The 21,904-nt window shown below is 34.3% G+C and overlaps 3 protein-coding genes across 3 annotated transcripts; all 3 read left to right on the top strand.

The window, feature by feature from the left end:
- The first annotated feature begins 2,028 nt into the window (after positions 1-2,028).
- On the top strand, positions 2,029-2,547 carry LOC103498869 (protein SMALL AUXIN UP-REGULATED RNA 51). The gene has a single exon (XM_051079299.1). It carries the CDS (start codon positions 2,029-2,031, stop codon positions 2,545-2,547), a length of 519 nt encoding a protein of 172 aa, XP_050935256.1.
- A 3,485-nt stretch (positions 2,548-6,032) lies between these two features.
- LOC103498868 (protein ESSENTIAL FOR POTEXVIRUS ACCUMULATION 1) lies at positions 6,033-14,994 on the top strand. Its single transcript, XM_008461660.3, has 12 exons — positions 6,033-6,383; positions 7,209-7,265; positions 7,342-7,412; positions 9,145-10,074; positions 10,168-10,261; positions 10,348-10,416; positions 10,537-10,653; positions 10,779-11,525; positions 11,628-13,871; positions 13,972-14,026; positions 14,146-14,270; positions 14,388-14,994. Exons 1-12 carry the CDS (start codon positions 6,308-6,310, stop codon positions 14,708-14,710), a joined length of 4,908 nt encoding a protein of 1,635 aa, XP_008459882.2. The 5' UTR covers positions 6,033-6,307; the 3' UTR covers positions 14,711-14,994.
- Positions 14,995-15,495: 501 nt separating this feature from the next.
- Positions 15,496-21,115, top strand: LOC103498867 (photosynthetic NDH subunit of lumenal location 5, chloroplastic). Its single transcript, XM_008461659.2, has 7 exons — positions 15,496-15,657; positions 15,759-15,947; positions 16,044-16,194; positions 16,290-16,378; positions 17,990-18,044; positions 20,345-20,430; positions 20,707-21,115. Exons 1-7 carry the CDS (start codon positions 15,628-15,630, stop codon positions 20,857-20,859), a joined length of 753 nt encoding a protein of 250 aa, XP_008459881.1. The 5' UTR covers positions 15,496-15,627; the 3' UTR covers positions 20,860-21,115.
- Positions 21,116-21,904: the final 789 nt, after the last annotated feature.

Genomic DNA, 21,904 nt, shown 5'->3' with positions numbered 1-21,904 from the left:
CATTATTATACTTATATCATTGATTTCTAATATTATTTCTTTTAATTACATTTATAATATCTTTTTTCTTATATATAAAGTTTGAGTAATTTTGTAACATGATTAGATAAGCTTGTCATCTTCTATACGCAACTTCACAAAAGGAGAATAAATCTCTCTATTAAAGACGACGACAAAATTAATCAAATTAAATAAGTTTACGTTTTTGAAACATAGAAGCTAGTATGAAAAAAAAATGCTACTACTATATATATATTTTCCCTATTGAAAGAGTAACAATCTCACATAAAAGTCCCATTAAGGGCTATTATGAAAGCAACTCTTCAAAATATTTGTTATTTATTTTTGCATGGTGAATCTATAAGAAAAATATTGTCTACAAATCAAGAATGGCATCTTTTATAAATACCATCCTTTAATGGCACATTCATTGAATTACAATAATAAATGTCACAATTTTGTCTTTGTTCTTTCTTTTTTCCATCACCAATTTTAAATTTTAGTCTACCTACTCAATCTATCAATCTCATCTCTACCCAAGTGGTAAACTTTCCTCAAGGCCACGTAATTATGTCATATTACGAAAGAGTTTGTCTAATCAACATGTCATGTTAATGTTTGAAAATTAATGATTGACAAAAAAGTAACAAGTTTTACAATCTAAATGTAAATTAATCTACGTACTTAAAAGTTAAAACCTCAAGTACGTCATCTATCTTTTTAACTTCAATAATGTGAGGTAATGGATTATTCAAATCTCTTTAGCTTCATCGTCGTAAGTATATGTTTATGTTATTCGAGTCATGTTCGTATTATAGTTTTATATATTCAAATATTTCCACCACGTTGTATAACTTCGAAGTTTACAATACTTTTAACTAAACAAAGCCATACTTCGGATTGCCGTATAGGATTTTACTGCTATTTGTTTTATTTGAACTTGATTAAATTAAATTAATCTAAACACGTGTCCTACCTTTATGGCTACACGTGTCAGCCTTTTGATCTCTTTTTTCTTCATTTCTATACAACTTTTCCTTTTTTTGTCTTTTTCATTTTCTAGACTTTTCAATTATAAAAGAAAAAAAAAAAGAAAAAAGAAAAACAACATAAAAAATTAAAGTAAATGTCCAAAATTCAAGAATTGTTTATCGATACCTCACCAACATATCCTTTTAAAACTAAACAATAATAGACAATCATCGATCGATCAACATAGATTTTGAACCCAAACAAATATCATTTATGGACTATCGAATTTTTCATAGTTAGTTTTACCTGATTTTGATTGGCCAACTCAATATTTTTGTTATCAATACTCCTAATTAAACTAAAAAGTAAATAAAAAGGGTATGTTTCTCCCGTAGTATCAATTTCCCATAGTATGTTTATCTGTAGTTGACTCATTAAGTCATTGTAAAATATAATAAATAAATATTAAAAATCCTATTCTAAAATATTAATACATTTTTTTTCTTAATTTTCCATTATAAATTTTGCAATAAGAGACAAAGCAGTTGAGAAGTGAGTGATGTCATATAAAATAATATTAATAATTTTATTAAAAAAAATACAAAGAGAGAGAAATCGGAGAAAAAAAAGGGATAAAAAATTAAAATTCCACATGGGGTTGGCTTTATATATAAACCTCTTCTTCCTCCCTCCAGTTTCATACAAACGCCATTTTCAATCAATCTAAGAAAATTCTTTCCCCCTTTTCTCTCAAATTCACTTTCATTTTTCTTCATAAGTCTTCAAGAAATTTTCTTGTTTTTTTTCTTGTTTTTTTCATAATCATCTTCAATTAATTTTCTCCCCAAATTCATCGGAATTGATTTTTCGTTAATCACGATGAGTAACACAATGAGACCTAGGGTTAAGATCTTGTTCTATCTAGTATACGATCGAGGTTAATTTCCATCAAATTCAACAAAACCAAACCCAATTTACGTTTAAATCATCTCGCTAAGTTCCGATTCGAAGGATTTTTCGTTTCTGAAATTCGCTAGTTTCGTTTACATTTGATCCATGGATTTAAGTAGAGAGAAAGTGAAGAACAAGGGATTGATCTTGAAAACCTGGGAGCGGTGCAAATCAATGGGCCGAGGGCAAGGAAATTCACCGTCCTCCACCAGAATAAAACGATTCTTAACGAGGAAGACAAAATCCTTGCCTCGCTTGGAGGTCTTCTCCGGCGGAGAAGACGAGGACGAGAAGGAACGCCGCCGTTGCCGAAAACGGAGAGTTGCGCCGGAAGGGTGTTTCACTGTGTACGTCGGAGCAGAGAGGCAGAGATTCGTTATCAAAACAGAGTGTGCGAACCATCCTCTGTTCCGATCGCTGTTGGAGGAGGCGGAGGCGGAGTACGGATACAACTGTCAAGCGCCGCTGTCGTTACCTTGCGATGTTGAGAGTTTTTATAGCGTGTTGATGGAGATGGATGACGACACCGCTTCTGATCTCCGCCGTGGATGTGGATATCCAACTCCGAAGAGATTTGGATATAATCTTCTCAGTCCACGATCTTCATCGCTGGTTGTAAATTAAGTCAGTTTCCACTTCAGATTCTCTACCTCTCTCTCTCTCTCTCTCTCTCTCTCTTTTGAATTTAAAAGTGGTTTTTTAATTTGTGTTGGTTGGTGGTATTAGATCTTAGGATTATCTGTTGTTGTTCTTGTTGCAAAGGTGGTTGTTATGAATGTGGTGGTTTTTTTTGTTGCAAGGGTTTGTCTTTTAAAAACCGAACCATATCACAAACCGAATCGATTTGGTTTTGATAAATCGATCGGTTCGTTGTTTTAGCAAAATTATATACATGAAAAAGGTTGAAATTTATCTAAATTCGATTTAAACAAATTTATATAATGAGATCAATGAAAAGGTAAGATTCTATATAAATACGTCCAATCTATAAAGTCTTGGATGTTATTTTGATTGTGAATCAAATTATTTCTAAATAATTCTTATTAATTTAAACAAGATGCCTCAAGTAAAAAACCATCAATAAATTTTAAATTGAACACAACAATTCAACGAAAGAGACATTAAAGGCCTGTGATTAAGCATAAACTCCATGATTAGGCTAAGAGCCATCGAGGGCCAATGGAAGAATATAAAATGTTTCAATAGAAATAAACTTAAAAATAGAACCTAACAAATTTGCATCATTATATACAAAAACACTTCAATATTTTATCTAGATGTAAATCGTTGGACAAATACCTTGTACCTTGACTTCGTATAACTGATTATTAAAAAAACATACAAAATTTAAAACGGTACATAATAACCATCTTGAGACAATTATACATTTTGGCGTATGTCGTTGATGAACAAATATAATAAAGTATGTTTATATAATAATGTTAGACTAGTCGAAAACTTATAGATGATTGGGTATTAACTTTTGGTTGATAAAGTGTGTTATAATAGCTTGTGTTTTCGATTGATATTTTCTATTTTCTACCCATATTCTCTTTGTATCTTTAAATCTCAGAATACTATTGTCTATAAGAAACAAATGGGTCATGTGAATATAATCCAACATAAATTGTTTGACTCCTAAATTTTATTTTCTCGAGATGCGCACTCATGCAACGAATAAATTGGTAACAAATGGATAAAATTCGATGATGAGTGATAACGTTTGTCATAAATTATTGATTACAATAGCCAATTTTGTTTTTAGCTTATTAATACTCTTTATAATTACAATGGGTTTTATTTTATTTGTTCCATTTAATTAAAACCTACTAATCTTAAAATATATTTATGGTAAATTGTTGGATAAAATTAATATACACAATTTAACTATTTACTTAGATTTCAAAAACTACATAACACAATTTTAATAATAATTATTATTAAATTTAATAAATACATCTAAAAACTTATCTTCACACATTATATAATAACAATCTAAAGAATATGTTAAAAGAGTGAAACTTCAAAATTAACATATCTTTTGACAATATAACTAGTATAAAATTGAGTGTTCATACGATCATAAGAAAGAAAAAATGTATCGAAATTTAGATATATAATAATATTATTGTTGTTGTTATTAGGCACGTAGAGGCAATCATATATAAATATAAAACCCTAAGCCAGAGATGCCTAAGAAAATGAAGAATAATAATTAAAAAGAAAAGGAAAGAATGTCGTATTAGTTGGAGGTTTTTTTTCTTGTCAACTTAACTGAAAAAGTCGACGCCTATCTACACCATGAAATTTTCATCATGCATGACGTGTCACCATATTTTCTCATTAACTAAACAACTTTATATAAATTTATAAATTTACTCTCACAACTTTATTTTCTACTTTTTTTTTTTTAACTTCCAATTTTGTTTGGTACATTTATTTTGGTCAAATTATAAAAAATAGAACATTTCACTAAAAATAAATATTTACATCATAATCTTTACTTTTTTTTTTATTTTATAGAGGGTAATTAATTTGCTAAAGTTTTATTTTTAAAAAAATATTTTTTTTTATAACTGTTTATTTTTGTTTTTAATGGTTTTAAATTAAACTAATAAAAAATCTACTTTTTCAGCTCTTCGTTTTTACATAATATTATACATTTTTTCGTTATATTTTGAAAATCCAAACTATATACTAATTTTCTTTTATGATGGAAACCAACGTAAATAAAAAGAAAATACGAAAGGATTATCAAGCAAAATTCGACTTTTTTTAATGTGTTTGATAGATATATAAAATTTCAAATTTGGTATCTAATATGCATTTAACACATTTTTAATTTTTGAAAAAAAAAATTATCTATTAAATTCATATTTTATTTTTGATATATATTTAAATTTTAAGTCTAAAATGTTTGATGGTGTAGGGTTTCATCTCAAAATCAATTGATAACGTGAGAAGTAGTCCGAAAGTTGAGTCACATTGGTTTTTCCAATATGACACGATCTCAACATAAAAATATCTTATATAAACTAATTAATTTGTATTATCTAAATATCATAATTAAATAGTAAATAGATAGATACGGCTAGATCTCAAGATTTAGGCAGAGATTTTATTCAACCTTTATATATTATATAATCTGTTTTTATGTATATCATTTTGAACCAAATGTGATGGTTGGTAGGAATGGTTATATATCTCGACCCTTCAACTTTTATTAGTGAGATCACAGTCTAATATTCTGCTTATCATCCATAATCATTTCTTGATACCTAAGTAGTTACTATGTGATCTGGTCCAAACTTTGATCCAAAAAGTTAAGCCCAAATGTTGGATCATGAACCTGACTATTGAAGATTGAGTAAGTCTGATTTGTACCTGACTAATATTTTAGGTCTATGGATTTAGCTCTAAGTGGAGTTTGGGTTGGGGCATCCGCATTGACGGGTGATATATGTATATAATATTAAGTGTATAACAACATTTAAAATTTTTTAAAATACAGTAAATTCCTAAGACATAGAGAATCAACCGAATCAAAATGGTTAGAAATTTAAATATAGATTTGTACTTTTGGATCAAATCTATGTATGCCCTTGGACTTACTACACTTTCGTTATATCTAATCCGATTTAGAAATTTTACAACTAAAAAATCTGATCTATAAATCTAAATAGCTAAGAGGATTTGTAATATTTCTTGTGACAAAAGTACCCCCATGAGAAATTTTGTCCCGACCACTTTCATAGGCTCATTCAAGCTTTTTAAAAAGGGTCGATCCAATGGGCCGGTGAAGCCCATTTATTGAACAAAGGAACCAAACCCCTCGGCCCAGAAAGCCCAACAAATTGAAAAGAAAATAAAATCATATCATTGAAACCATAATTTCATTTAATTATAGTACTTATCATCTAATGCTTTTAATTATTGATAGACAACTTTATTATTAAAAAAATAAAAATGAAGAAGAAAGATATCGATAGATTATATAACAAAATAAAATATATACCGTTTTCAATGGAAATTTGAAAATTAAGAAAAAAAAAAAAAAAAGAAAAAAAGAAGAGAAGAAATCACATTTACTTGGTTAGTTGATTTAGCTGTTCTGACCACCCAAAACGCAAACCCTTCCCTTAGCCTTTTTCCTTCTCTCTCACACACACAGCTTCTCTCTTTCTCTTCTTTCTCTCTCCTATTCTTCTTCTTCTTCTTCTTCTTTCTCTGCAACAGTTTCACCATTCTCCCCAAACCCCTAGATTTTCTCATACAATCCCTTCTCTTCTCTTCAGCTTCTCTCTGCAAATCACTTCTTCCCCAAACCCCCAATCCTGCCTTTCCTTTCGATCTCCCACTCTTATTCATCCGCCCACCCCCCCTCATGGCCGACGGCAAGTTCGATCTCCCCGACGATCTTCTTTCCTCTCGCCCTTCTGATCACTCCTGGACCCCCAAAGGTACTTGTGATTCTCTTTATATTTATATTTATATATGCACATTTCTTTCTCTTTCTGAATTATCTCTTCTTTCTGCTCTCTATCGATTTGATCCGTTGTCTTCTTCGATTCAATTTGTTTCACTTAATGTCTTCTTTATCTTTCTTGATCTGACCTGGGTTTGCTTATGGGTTTTGCTTATGGATTTGAATCTTTATTTTTCCACTTCTTGAATTAGGGTTTTGAATGTTTTACTTCTTGACCATTTTTTTTCTCTTCCTTTTCTTAGGGTTTTCAGATCGTGTGGGTTTCTTTTTCTGAATTTTTACTGTTTTCCTTTATTGGTTATGGTTATCTCTGTTCTCTGTTCGTTGTTGTATTGGTTTTCGTTTGGTTCTATGGTGATTGGATGAAGAAGGGAGGAATTTAGATGTACTGATGTTTTGGGTTGTTGTTGGACGAATCTACATTTTCTTTTTAAGTTTTGGTGAGTTTAGTTTTATTGATTGGGTATTTGCTATCTCAATCCTCTGGAGTTCACTTGTGTAAGGCTTGTTTGTTTTTCGTAATCGAATTTGTTTATGGGGTTGTAATCTTTACTAAAGAGATGACTATGGTGGATAATTATGAGGCTTTTCATTTTTATTATAGGATTGTATTTGTTAGGTTATTGATTCACTTGTTGCGATCATTATTATTATTATTCTTATTTATTTCTTGTTGTCATCTAACTGTGTTTAGATGTTTGATGTATTGCCACTTTATTGGTTTTCTAGTTTTGGTTATTATGCTATATTTATTGTCTTACTAACGTTGCAAGCACTTATTTCCTTATGCTCGTGGAAGCTTCTGGAGGGAATGATGAGGAGAAGGTGCTCTCGGGTTTCCTTGATGAGTCTAAAGGTATCTTTCTTAAAGATTATGAGTTTGTTCATTTTTATTGTAAAATTAACAATGCTAACATGGTCAAATGTTGCAGACTCTGTGGCTTCAGAGAACAGCATACCTTTGTCCCCTCAATGGCTATATGCCAAACCAAGTGAAACTAAGGTGGTAATACTTTGAAATGTTTGTAATTACATATATTCTCCTTTCTGTTGTTGGAAATGCTCTTTTGATAAATGTTTGTTTCCTGATTGTATGTATCCTTTTTAAGCCTTTATTCTACAATCTTTTCTTGAACATGAAGTCTTTTGAAACATATCTGCATTCTGGGTTTCAAAAGTAGGGCTTTGGCCAGCCAACTTTGTATTATGTTTGTGCTTCTCTTATGCTCCCACCTGAAATGTTATGTTATTTTATTGAATCAATGTTACGTTCTTCTTGAGATAATAACCCCAAATTACTTATGCTTTTGAGATATTGTAGTTTTTTTTGAATGGATTGTGTTTTTGTTTTTGTCTCAATTTTGTATTTGAAGAACTCATAATTTTGTTGTTGTTGTTGTTGGAAAGTTTCAACATGTTGTTTATTTTAGTTCTATAGAGAAATATGTTTTCTTGTTTGTTATGCGATTTTTTGGTTTTGTTTATTTCAAAATGTGATTTATTTGTTGTTGTCTGCTGAAGTTCCGAACTCTCTTTTTAGAGGTAAAGAGGTAAAGAGGTAAAGGAGAGCAAACCCGAGATGTTCTTCTAACCATTACTTTGAAAGACGAGGTCTTTATTTGCGAAAATGCAATGAAGATAAAAAAATGTATTAATTTTTAGCATAAAGAGATAGCTATTGATGATACGCCCTGAATTTGTCTTTAGTCATGTTTAGAAGTTGACTTTCGTGTTTGGAAATGTAACAATAGAATTGACACAATAGGTTTTTAAGTGTTGAGAAACATGCAAAAAAAAAAAAAAAGTGATACTCTTTTCTCGTGCATTTGTTTTATTTGATTGATGTTTTCTAAATCAAAGAATTGTTTGTAATTATACTTGTTTTTTCACAATAGGCTGATTTAAGTGTGTTGTATTCAATTTATGTGTACAAGAATCAAATGTAATATCAGTAACATAAGATATCTTTGTTAACCAATTGAACTTATAAAGCAGGGAACTGTTTTAAAAGATAAGTTTGCAAAACTGCTCACAAAAATAATTTTCCGAAAGTCAACCAGCCTCTTAGCTTGCACCAACTGTATCATATTTTGAATAGGGGATTGGAGCTATTGATGTGGTTTACCCTTCTCAACTTTGCTCTCTTACCGGTTAAATTCAATTTTGGATCAATTGGAATCTTAGTCATTTCTGTCTCCCTTGTTTCTAGCTGATCTTAGAAGTTTCTCTTGCAGAAGTTAATAGGTACAAAAAAGATGTTAAGATCTCTCTTGCTCTGGCCTCAAAATGTTAGAAAGGATTTTAGTTTTGTTAGTTAGTTTCTCTTTCTACTAGCTTCTTATGAGAACAAAAGTCTCTTCTGGGCATAATTTAGACCAAAGTTTCCTAATATTTACTATGTCTAGGCTGATGCTTTAGAATTTTCTAAATACAGGCGTTCTTCTATTGCTATTAGATCTTTGTAGAAAATCTAGGTAATTCATGGTCTGAAACCGAAAGTTTTCTGTTTCTCATTGAAAAAAAAAGGAAATTGCAACCCTTTGATAGCCACGTTTGATTCTGGTCAGACCCAGTTAACCGCAAGGTTGTGTTGGTTGTCTGTCAACAAGGAGTATATCTTGTTAAATGCTAACATTATAACAACTTCTATTTAATCCTTTGGAAGAAATTGAATTTGGATAGAGCCTGCATTAATTTTTTTGCAGTAGATAAGCATTCTGTTTAATGTGGAACAGGAAGTGCGTGCTCCAACACCAGTATCTCTTGCTAACTCAACTGATCTCAATCAGAAAGAGGGTTGGCGCCCTGATGGGTCTGAGGACAAGAAGGATTGGAGGAAGAGTACATCTGAAAATGAAAGTGGCCGCCGTTGGAGAGAGGAAGAGCGAGAAACTGGCTTACTTAGTGGTCGCCGCAGGAAAACTGAGAGACGCATGGATAACATGTCAACTAAGGAGACATTGGAGGGTAGAGTCCTCCCTAATTCGGACAGATGGCACGATGGTCGCACTTCTGGGCATGATAGTCGCACTTCTGGTCATGACAGTCGTACTTCTGGACATGATAACCGTACTTCTGGGCATGACAGTCGTACTTCTAGTCATGATGCACGGCGTGACAACAAATGGACGTTGAGATGGGGGCCCGATGACAAAGAAAAGGAATCACGGATGGACAAGCGATCAGATGCTGATAAGGAAGATGTTCGCAGTGACAGTCAATCAGTGAGTAGTAATCGCCCTGCTTCTGAGCGTGAATCTGAATCGCGTGATAAATGGAGGCCTCGCCATAGGATGGAAAGCCATTCTGCTGGCGCAACTTCCTTTCGTGCTGCACCCGGATTTTCACTTGAGAGAGGGCGGGGAGATGGGGGGTCTAATTTGGGATTTACAATTGGAAGAGGAAGAGGAAATACCATTGGGAGATCGTCTACTGGTCTCATTGGAGTACCACACTTGGATAAGATTGAAAATGTTCCTGGGAAACCAAGATACTCATCTCATGCTTTTTGTTACCCTAGGGGTAAGCTTCTCGACATATATAGGAGGCAGAAATCTGATCCATCGTTCTCGGATATGCCTGATGATATGGAAGAATTGCAGCCTTTGACTCAACCTAGTGTTGTAGAACCATTGGCTTTTGTTTCTCCGGATGCTGAAGAGGAGGTAATGAATGAATTTCTTGAAATGTTGGATGTCGGTAAATGTACCGGAAATTTTAATTAATATCCTGATCATGACATCATTTGTTTCATGCAGAGTACCCTTGGTGACATGTGGAAGGGGAAAATCACCAGTAGCGGGGTTGTTTACAATTCACATACGAAGGGGAAGCCTACTGAATCTGTTTTAGGTATTTTCTATTCAATTAACCGTGGCATTTGTCCATTCGTTTAAAAATTGAACTTGGAAGTAACTTTTGTTGAAATCTAATCCCAGGAGATGTAGACTCCATAGATGGATATCAGGCTGCGCTGGATTTGACTTTAGAGTCCGAGAATATAGCAGGTATTGAGTTTGATCTACAAGTTTTTGTAACCGTGCACTTGTTTGTCTAAATCTCTCTCTATTTCCTTATCTAGTTATCAAAGATAACCAATATACTTTACAAATTGGATGTCTTTGCAGAAACTCCAATTGAAGATATTTCTGATGTGGGTCATGAAGTTACAAATGATGAAGCATTCCAAGATGCCATTGACGGGAGCATTTGGAGTCATCCTTCAATGAGAGATGTCCTAGATGGTTAAACATTATGCCCTATATTTCTTTTTTCTCTTCTTGCTATCTGGTGATAACAAATATGATATTGCTTATTGCCATCTGTGACTGAAAGCTTTCTTTTTGCATTTGTAATTTCTGTGAATTAGGAAAATATGTGAGCCATAAGGAAGAGGAAATAAGGTCTAGTGCCATTTCTATGCCAGACTCTCGTGGATTGGCCCACACAGTTTCTACAGCAGCCTCGCTACGTGTGATGGAGATTGGCAGTGGGCTACCTGGTACTCAGCTAAATGCAGATTCTGATCATAAAAGGCCTCAGAACTTTGATGAAATTGAGTTTGCCAATTCGTTTGATGTCAAATCCAAGCTTTCTGATGATCCTAGTTCTATTTTCTTTATTCCCTTCTCTGAGCAAAATCCAAACAGAAGTTCTGATGTGAAATCTGAGGAGCTGAGTTTGTTCTATCTTGATCCTCAAGGGGTTATACAGGGGCCTTTTATTGGGGCTGACATCATCTTGTGGTATGAACAAGGTTTCTTTGGGTTAGACCTGCCTGTTCGGTTGGCAGATGCCCCTGAGTCCCCATTTTGTGAGTTGGGGGAGGTTATGCCACATTTGAAAGTTAGAGAGGGAAGTGTTGATTGTGCTGATGGGAAATCTCTTTCAGGCCAGTCTGGTGCCTCAGGAGGAATAATAGAGACCAGTTTACCTTCTAAGCATCCGGCACTTGATATGAATGATGCGTCTACAACAAATGAGGTTCATCGAACACTCGCTGAATTACGTAGCCTGTCCAATCAACACATAGCATCTGGAATGTCTGAAGCTGAAGCACCATTTCAATTGCATGCCAAGGGTCAAAGCTTTCATGATGTTGTTGCTCAGGATGAAGGTTTGTTGTGTTCTTTACTTTGTTGATTTGTTTTATTTGTAATAACGTGTTTTTTTCCCTTTTTTTTGATAAACTTGTCACGACAATTTCTCTGTTCTCTAGAAATTGTGTTTTCTGGAAGACCTGGAAACGATGGTTACCAATTTCCCAACTCTCCTGGGGTGCTGCCTATGGTGAATTCTATCAGCCAGCCTTCTCTTTTGAATGAGTTAAGTGATCGCAGCCTGCCTGTTCAGAATGAAAATAAGTTGCACCCTTTTGGATTGCTGTGGTCTGAGTTGGAAGGTACAAATATGAAACCAGTTGAAGTCACAAATTCGAAACATACCAAGTCAGTTAATAACATGCCTTCAAGTATGGTAAGAACCACATCGTTAGTTGGGAAGCCGGAAGTACCTCTTAATGCAGAGACTTGGCTTGATGTATACAGAAGAAGTATGCATTCTGACCAGGGTGTATACCAGGAGGCCAATGTTGCTCATTCCTTGCCACATATAGAACAAGAATCTAATAGGTTTGATTTGGCAGATCAACTCATGTCCCACCAATATCATCAGGCACTTCAACAGCGGAATTTATTGTCTCACACTAACGAAGCTACTTTAGATCATCATATGCAACAACAGAATCTTATTCACCAGCAGCAGCTGTTGGCTAATAGAAGTACACCCGATCTTGATCATTTCTTGAACCTGCAGATGCAACAGCAACAACAACGGCAGCTGCAGTTACAGCATCAGTTACAGCAGCAGCAGTTGCAGCAGCAGCAAAAGCTTTTGCAGGAACAACATCAGTCTCAAGTCCAGCAGGCACTGCTTGAACAGTTGTTGCGTCGACAAATGCATGATTCGGGCCTTGGGCAGTCACGTATTGATCCAATTAGAGCCAATAATGCTCTTGATCAGGTGTTAATGGAGCAACATCTTTTACATGAGCTACAGCAGCAACAATCTCATCATCAACAAAGATCTGTTGATCCATCTTTCGAGCAGCTTATCAAAGCAAAGTTTGGTCACTTGCCACCACACCAAGAACAAAGAGATTTGTCTGAATTATTATCTCGGGTTCAGCATGGGCACATTCAATCATTGGATAATCAACTTGCCCACCAGGATGTGCTACAGTCGAGACAATTGTCTATGGCATTAAGGCAGAGGGCCAGTATGGAGGACAAGAGACATGTTTGTGGTCCTATCTGGCCAGAGGATGAGGCCGATCAGCAGTTTTTCAGAGGACATGCTGGCACACAACGTTTACCAACGTCAGGATTTGAATTATACCAGCATCAACAGAGGCAAGCTCATGCAGACCAGTTGAATCACCTTGAGCACAACCTTTCCTTTCAAGATCGGTTTAGGCTAGGTCTTTATGAGCCTGCTTCACTTCCACTCGAGAGATCAATATCCTATCCTGACGTTGCTCAGGGGATGAATCTGGATGTAGTTAATGCTATGGCTCGTGCTCGGGCTTTAGAATTGCAAGAATCCAGTGCACATAATCCACCTGGCGGTCAACTGGTGGGGCAATATGCACCTGGTGCCATTCCACAGAATCATCATCACTCTCTAGTCAGTAACCAGTTTCATGTTTCACATTTCGATGGAGCTGAAGGCAACTGGTCTGAGAAAAATGAGCGACTTGGAAATGAATGGATGGAGTCTCGGATTCAACAAAGGCATATCAATATCAACGCTGAGCAACAGAAAAGGGAGTTGGAGGCTAAAATGATTTCTGAGGATCCAACTTTATGGATGTCAGATGGACTTAATGATGAGAAGTCAAAGCAGTTATTAATGGACCTACTCAATCAGAAATCTGTTCATCAACCCACAGAACCCCTGGATGTAGGAAGTGGAGCATCTTTCAATAGAGGATCATCTGGCCTCTATTCTGGATCAGGCTCTCTTGAACAGTCGTTCGTTCTTCATTCAGGCAAGGAAAGAGGTATGAACAACACATTGCCAGTGGGGTCTTATGGTTCTAATGCTTATGAACCACTGCAAGATGAGCATCCTGGCAACTTGAGCTTGACAAGCAATGAGAAGGTCCCATACAGGTCGGATTCTGTATCTGCTGTCAAGGGAGCATCGATTTTGTCTGGTCTTAAAGCCAATGGTTCAATTAACAGCTCTAGTTCTAGCATGGCTACCGCTGGTAACCTTTCTATGACTAGAGACGTCTTGGAGGTGGAGGGTAGGGCACGAGGATTGAAAGGTGAGGGTTTGGTGAAAACTCAAGCCTTTCAAATTCAAGAAAGCATGCTTGACCTAGTAGCATCTGGTGATCGTGGGGAATTTGCAATGGATACTCATACCCTTAGTCGGCATTCGTCTCTTGGTTCTGCTGGTATATATTTTTTTTCTCTTGTTTTCTAGTGACATTTTCTTTTATCAATTTCCATTATGAAGATGGAATCTTATGTTCTATTTTTTCATTTGGAATGTAGGCTTTCACAATGAAAAAATTGCTAATACGTTTCCAGAAGAGGTTGCTAAAGACCCGTAAGTTCTTATTTCTTAACAATTTCCTCAGTTTAACAAGTTTTATTTACTAACATATCCTTAGTTGTAAAAATATAAATCTATTATATTAACTATTTCATTTATCTATCTTTTAACAGGGTGACCATTCACAACAAAGATAGTACTTCGTTGAAACGCCCTCCTGTCTCACGCACTTCGGCATCCCAGGATGGATTGTCTGTCCTGATTCCTGATCCGGTTGTTAGAGGAAAGAACTCAGATGGTAAATAATAAGTGATCCATTCTGTTATCTTCTTTATTCATTTTGAATTTTGTATTTTGTATATATTTATATAATATTTTAGAAAGATAAAAGATCCATCCTGAAACTTTGTTTCAGGTGGAAGACCGGACCCAACTAGTATCTTGGTGAACCAAGAAAACATGGCAGCCATGAAGAAAGAGATGCGTTTCCGGCGCTCTTCTTCTTGTAGTGACAGCGACGTGTCAGAGACTTCTTTTATCGATATGCTGAAGAAGACAGCTCCACAAGAATCCCATTTGACAACGGCGGGAGTTCCAGAGCCATCTGATGGAATGCAGGGAGGGAAAGGTGGGAAAAAGAAAGGGAAGAAGGGGAGACAGATAGATCCCGCACTACTCGGATTCAAAGTCACCAGCAACCGAATTATGATGGGTGAAATCCAACGCTTAGACGATTGATCCATTAGGCAAGATATAGAACAGAAATTGATTTTTTTTTTCCAATCATTTTTGTAGATTGTGCAGTTATTTGTTTTCGTGTTTGTTTAACCCTCTTGTAAGTTGTTGTATATAGGTTTCTTAGAGTTGTCAGCTGCGTTGAAACATGTGGCCGGTATATGTATTCCAATTCTTTTCTTTTTTCCCGCAGTTGTAAATGATCAAATTTGAGTTGGTCAAATTACCAAACCTTTGTACAGGAACTTCGAAGAGAGTTGAAATTTTATTCTTTTTCTTTTTTGTTCTTTTATAGAGTTTGAGATTATTTGTATGAATATAATCAAAAGCAAAGCATGTAAAAATAGAATGATTTGAAAGGGAGGTTTTCTATCCCATTCAATGTGACGGAATCCAACACTTAAAGTAAAATTTGAAAACTGCCGTCTTTTTATATGTATGGAATGTAATGCTCTTCAAGAAATTATCTTATCTTCTAATATTTAATGGGATTCACATAAATATGAAAATTCAACGTTTTTCTTTTCCTTTTTGTTGTGAGATTAAGGATACTAGATAATAACCGACCTCAACCTTTTAGGCCAAGAGGTCTGGAGTCTTTATACTTGAAAAAAGTTTACACATATTCTAAAAGATTAAAAGGTTAATTGTTTGGTAAAACATTAATGACGATACTTAAGGTTTCATTAAAAAAATATTTGGAACAATTTGTTTATAATTTAATAAAATTGTAACTTTGAACATTTTGAATTACATTTTGTTTTTCCATTTTTACGGTCCTCGAACTCATCGATACTCACAATGGAGAAAAAGATCACAATGCCGAAAATACCCTTCTTGTTCCCTTCTTATACAAAAGCAACACTATTGGCCTTATCAACGGAGCAGCAGCTACTCTCCTTTAGCACAAATCTCCATCCATGGCGTCTTCTCTCGCTACTAGGCCTCTGGTAAACTTTCCTCTCTTCTTTTCTTCTTATCTCCATTTTCCACTTCCACTTCTACTTCCATTTTCTTTTCTTTTGATTTTTCTTGCTTTTCCCACTCCAAGGTTGCCTTCGCTTCTGGTTCCCATACCAAAGCTTGGGGTCCCTCTAATTCGGTTAAGCTTCATATGCTTCGATTGCCGTCCTCCTCCAGTTTTCTATCGGGTTCCTTGCACTTTCCTTCTCTCACCACTTCTTTGAACCCCTTGTCTTCGAGGATTTCTGTTCGTAGCTTCGTCCGAGCTAGTGCTGAGGTAACCAATATAAGAACGATTGTACTGATTTTCTGTTCAGTTAGTTTCTACTTACATTGAGAATGGCTACATTGGTCTTCTTTCCTTTGCTTTTAGGTACCTCCTTTACAAGCGAAAGTGACAAATAAGGTGTATTTTGATGTGAGCATTGGTAATCCAGTAGGGAAGCTTGCTGGGAGGATTGTGATTGGATTATTTGGGGATGATGTCCCCAAAACGGCAGAGAATTTCCGTGCTCTTTGCACAGGTATTATATCTATTATGAGACTTTTAGTTGTTTACCTCTTACCCATGGAAATTCAAGTCAGTTCTGGATGTTATTAACTTTACTAACCTTATTAGGAGAGAAGGGCTTTGGATTCAAAGGTTCTGCCTTTCATCGTGTAATCAAGGATTTCATGATACAAGGGGGTGACTTTGACAAGGGAAATGTGAGTTCTCTCTAATGTTTGTCCATGTGTATCGTTTATTATTTTTTTCACTAGGTCAATTGTTTTCACTTTCCTCTGACTTTATTAATAGAATTCATATCTTGTTATAGTCTTTTTCAAAAAAATGTTCTAAATAGTTTCTCACTGAAATACCCGAACTGTTTTTGTTGTCAATCGGTCATTTTGTAATTGCCTAATCTAGGAGGCAATTACAAAATGCACATAGAATCATGATTACAGTAAATAGAATATATTTCTTGTCAGTTGGTGAGTTTGTGAACAATATTATTGGTTTCGTATAGGGAGCTTGTGTAATTTGTTGGACACAATGAAAGATTTTAGACTAAAATTTTAGAATGAAGAGAAAATTTGAAATAAGGTTTTCCTATTGTGTGCGGAGGTATTTTGCTTGATTGGAACTTGACACTTACAAAAGGTGAGAAACACCTCTATTTATAGGTGTTTAGGAAGAACTCTAGAGAATTCTAAAATTAATGTCCTGGCTAGGTAATAGACATTGAAGAAAATACATAATCCTTTCACGTTCCAAAAGATCAGTAGAATAAGTGAAAAGGCTCTTTGGAAATTGGAAATTAAACATATGCTAGCTTAAGGTGGAGTTACCAAGATAAATAACATCCCACCTACCTGAATAGAAAAAGAAGAGGTACTTGGTTGCGTTATTTGCAGCTGGAGTATTATGAATGCTTGAAATTTCTATGACCATCCATCTCTCCATTTGTTTTTGTTCATGATGCAGTGTCTGAAATAACTCCAAAGGATATATTTTGTTAAGAGATGCTATTTTTAGGTTGAGTGCTGGCTGGTTTGATTGAAAGATTTTGTCAATATTGGCAAGTTTCTCATGCTGGTAAAAGGAAAGGAGAAATATTGCCTTTGAATATGACAATAGTATGATAACAAAGTCAGAGTATATGCCACTTTTGACATTTGTGAGCAAGTAAAGGGAAAGCTCTTAAGTTCAATAATATCTTGTTATGCATGGTATTATACGTCTATTATGAATATAAGATAATTCTTTGGATAAAAGGGAGACAGATGTTGAATTAAGATACTTACACAATGTTGAGAATTTGAAGGGTTAAAGGAATTAAATTGATTTGTGACTTTTGGTTTCTATATGAAAATTGTGTCCATTGAGTTCTCTGGGAGTTCTTAGAAGTTATGAGAGTTAAAATATTTATGGTTTCTTAACTATTGAAATTCCATTGTTACTTTTTGTAAGCCTATATAAAGGGATGTTTAGTTTAATAAAAAATGACTTTCTCCACACTTGTGTCATCCACACCCTTTCTCTTCTAACACACAATTAGTAAACAGTAAGAATTACATAGATATTCTTTAAATGGTTTACAGTCAATGGACCATGTACTCTTCCATTTTTATCCCAATGAAATTTGTTATTATTAAAAAGAAAAAAGAGAGTTTTACAGTCGATGTTGATATATTATCTAACAACAGGGTCTTAGTAGATCTTTTCCAAGTTTTCCATTATATCAATGTGTTTATTTATAAATTGAATTTATTCCGATAAAAAAAGAACAGATGAATTCTTCTGAATGATTACTAACCAGGTCTTTCACTTTTCAGGGAACTGGGGGCAAAAGCATATATGGCCGTACATTTAAAGATGAAAACTTCAATTGTAAGTTAAATCCTGTACCTCATGCCTCAGTTGCTGCTTTCTGTCATCTTTTTCTGTCTACTACCAAACTTTCTATTTAACCAAAGAAGCCTAAATTTATTTTATAATGCATGTCTATTAAGAAATGACTTAACTATTTGCATTACTGTCATGTAGTTTCCACGTTGTTAGATGTTTCTTCTTTATAAAATAGTGTTATATATTGCCCATGTGTTATCAGCGGCTATTTTGGGCACAGTTGATCATTATAGTCGTTGGGTTTTAATTGTTCGTATATAGGTACAATTATTTTAGTTTGGGTTATAATAGTATTTATTTGAAGTGTTTACTATTTACGTTGGTTTACAAAATAGTAAACATTGTAGACAAAGAAGATTTTCAAATAATTTTCTTGTAGCTAAGTATGGGATCTATGGGTTTATAATAAAAAACTTCAACTATTATAGTGGGAGATCCAAACATTGAGTGAGTGATAACATAATAGCCCACCCCACCTAAGGCAAGTTGGGGATCAAATGCCCCCTTGGTTTATATTATTATCATGTAAAAATCTCCTTGAACGATGAAGAAAAATTAAAAGGGAGGTCTAAGGAGAAGAGTTCTTCACTTAAATTATACCGATTGATTTTTTGCAAATATTATTAGGGAAACTGTTTTAAATAGCAAATCTGTTGAAAATATTAACAAATCTAACAAAATTTTACTTTCTATCTGTGATAGACTCAGATAGAAAGTAAAATTATACCTTTTACGGTCTATCACAAATAGAAAGTAAAATTATGTTATATTTATAAATTGGTTGGCTCATTTTGATATATTTGGAAATATCCCTTATTAAATATATTTTAATTTAATAAATTGTATTTACATACATTTTTAAGGTTATTTGCCATGAAAATTTTGTTTCCTTGAAATATCTCATAAATACAACGTGAAAATAACCATTTCCGACACTGTACTTTTCAATCATTTTCTTCAAAATCTAAATTCTCCTTTTTTAACTTGGAAGATAAAATTATAGTTTAGTTATATGGTAGTTTAACTCAAGGCTACCTTCTACTGAATTTTTTCAAACTTGCCTTCTTGTGGGTAATTTTCTCAACAATTGCTCAAAATCATCAAGTAACAGCCTTGGGTCATCCATTTTTAATGCTATATTTTGGTGTAAACAACTACCACCCCTTCAAGATCATAGCCTAAGTTTCATTGTTGCAAATTCGAAACTATTTTTGTAGCCCCACTGCATGGCCTCTTTTTCATATCTTTTGAATTATTTCATTTTGATTCATCTGCAAAGTGGTATTGTATCTAAAAAAGATAAGAACAAAAATTCTCTTTTTCCCCCAAGTTTGCGAGTATCTCTTCAGGATTTGGAATTGTCTCTTGCTCTCTCATCGTACAGGCAATGACCTCTGTTAGAACAAGGGTTTTTGAAAATGCCTGTTGTTCTAGAATTGCACAAGGATGTAGCATTATTTTCTAAAAGTACAAAAAAGACAAAAAAGAAGGGGAAAAAATTCAATGTGGCGTGTTTTTACATGCTGTATGGTGCACAGTTGTGTTGGGTATTTCAAGTAGTGTCTGAACTGTGCCTATGTCCAGGCACGTGGAACTATAACCTTTGGGCCTTGTCTAGGTATGCAGAACTGTGTCCAAGAATTTGAAGCGACATCAGGCCGTTTTTAACGCTTTCATGCATGTACGCTCTAGTTGTTGAACTCAGGCATTTGACCTTTAGGGAACTGTCGGTGCTTTTCAGATCAAATTTTAAATTTCAATCTAGGCTGTCATTTTTTGGCCAAGCCATGCATTATCCAATGTCAATGCAAATTTTCAGTTATGAGGCTAAATGATTTTGATTTTAGTGTACTATCTTTGAATTTGTTTAAACTTCTTATGTCATTCAATGAAATGGTTTGCCTCTCCAAGTAAATTGTTTTTATTAGGTATGCCATCATTTTGTATGATTGATTATCGAGTGCTTATTGAGTACGAATAGTTGCATTTGTATTGTGAAACACACGTGACCTTGGTTGGTCTTTTAATCCTCGTCTTGGACAAGTTTTCTACTAAACATTTTACTGTTATACAGACAACTTCCACCTTGCTCGACATTTTTTCATTGGAATATTATCAGTTCTTAAAGTCTGTATATTCTGATCTATATGTTCTTATACACTGACACACATGCAATATTTTATTAAGAATTGACTTTATATTTATTGAAAAGGTTACAGTCTATGTGTTCTAGACTTCTAGTGTCCCCTTTACTCAACTCTGGAACATATTCTTCTTTGCAGTGAGTCATACTGGACCAGGAGTTGTCAGCATGGCGAATGCAGGTCCAAATACTAATGGAAGTCAATTTTTCATATGCACTGTCAAGGTACTTTGCACTTTGGTCTTGATATTATAGTCAACTGTTAGCCCTAGCTTATAAGATTATAATGCCTAGTTGAGTTTCTTGACATGGCCATGATCTGCTTGAGGGAAAAGTAGGACCCTTCTTAGCTTCAGTTTCGGATTTAGTAATTAGAATCAAGTTTATTGAACTTGAAATGGAGACGATATGATCAACCAGCATCCATCTCTTCTGTCTCAATAGCTTGTGTTATTTGGTTGTCCAAAGTCCTTATTTTTGCATCTATTGCGTGAATGCTAGACACCATGGCTGGATCAGAGGCATGTAGTTTTTGGGCAAGTCTTGGAAGGGTTTGAGACAGTTAAGCTAATTGAGTCGCAAGAAACAGACCGTGGTGACCGGCCGTTGAAGAAGGTCGTCATCAGTGATTGTGGCGAGCTTCCGGTGGCCTAACTTATCTGTGACCAGATAACTAATCCTATCTCTGGATTTTAGCTAATCTTCAATTAAATGATCTTTCTTCAAGTCTTTTTGCTTTAATCTGGTTGTTGGTGAAATAGAGCTCAGAAAGCGGGATTTTATTTGATGAAATTAGATGATGTTTTGTTGACCAAAGTTTATTATGGAAGTATATTTGCCCATGAGGCTACTCCCTCCCTTATTTTTTGAGAGAAATAAAGAGGTCTCCTTGAGTCTGTATTTTTCATTATACTTTTCCCCTCTTCTTCCTTTTGAGTAAATATTACTTAGCTTTGACATCTAGACTTGACCTACTATGTTTTGGTCAAATTGCAAATTCATTCGGTTTTTTGAAATCTTTGTAAATAGTTCTAGATAAATTTATAAGGTTTTTTATCCAGTTCAAGTAGTCCTTCCAAAGTTAATAATTAAATGTATAACTATACATGGAGTCTTTTAAAACGTAGAAACAATTTGACAAACTTTTCACGTTTTATAAAACAAAATCACTAGAAGATAAAATTTATTATTTTCGTATGAAATGAAAATATTTTGTTAAATGTTTTATTTTTTATAATTTTTCATTGTAATAATAAATAAAATATTTTTAAATGATTGAAATTTGACAAAATCTATATTTTATTATGGATTGACTCGCATCACTAATAGATTTTTTTTACTTAATATGGTCTATTAATAGATTTCTATTACTCAATATAATCTATTACTAATAGAATCCAAAAATTGGTTTTAAATTTTGTTATATTTGTCATTGTCCTTTTTAAGAGCATCGGTTGGTTGGAGTCGTGTTTTTCGATCAAACTAAAATTAAATTCATTATAGTCATGGACGTTAGTGTTCAAATTGACTTTGACCATGAAGGAGTACAAACCCGTTGGTTAGTTGATCAGTTAATTTAAGACTTTGAAATTTAAAAAAAATGTTGTCATTTTGGATTTTTTTCAAACCATCACCAACCAAACCCATCCTCATCTCCAACCGATAACTTTTGGTTTGGTTGATTTTAATCTATTAGCTC

The sequence above is a fragment of the Cucumis melo genome, chromosome 11 (assembly GCF_025177605.1).
Source record: "Cucumis melo cultivar AY chromosome 11, USDA_Cmelo_AY_1.0, whole genome shotgun sequence".
Taxonomy (NCBI): Eukaryota; Viridiplantae; Streptophyta; class Magnoliopsida; order Cucurbitales; family Cucurbitaceae; genus Cucumis; species Cucumis melo.
The sequence above is the reverse complement of the archived record's forward strand: the minus strand, read 5'-3'. Positions and strand labels throughout refer to the sequence as shown.

What these genes read in the sequence shown, in the direction of transcription:
- LOC103498868 (XM_008461660.3), top strand. Translation starts at nt 6,308, where the DNA reads ATGGCCGACGGCAAGTTCGATCTCCCCGACGATCTTCTTTCCTCTCGC. An exon ending in TTCGTCTCTTGGTTCTGCTG is followed by an intron (nt 13,872 to 13,971) that starts GTATATATTTTT and finishes TTTGGAATGTAG; the next exon opens with GCTTTCACAATGAAAAAATT. An exon ending in GAAGAGGTTGCTAAAGACCC is followed by an intron (nt 14,027 to 14,145) that starts GTAAGTTCTTAT and finishes ATCTTTTAACAG; the next exon opens with GGTGACCATTCACAACAAAG.
- LOC103498869 (XM_051079299.1), top strand. Translation starts at nt 2,029, where the DNA reads ATGGATTTAAGTAGAGAGAAAGTGAAGAACAAGGGATTGATCTTGAAA.
- LOC103498867 (XM_008461659.2), top strand. Translation starts at nt 15,628, where the DNA reads ATGGCGTCTTCTCTCGCTACTAGGCCTCTG. An exon ending in TTTCCGTGCTCTTTGCACAG is followed by an intron (nt 16,195 to 16,289) that starts GTATTATATCTA and finishes TAACCTTATTAG; the next exon opens with GAGAGAAGGGCTTTGGATTC. An exon ending in GTGACTTTGACAAGGGAAAT is followed by an intron (nt 16,379 to 17,989) that starts GTGAGTTCTCTC and finishes TTCACTTTTCAG; the next exon opens with GGAACTGGGGGCAAAAGCAT.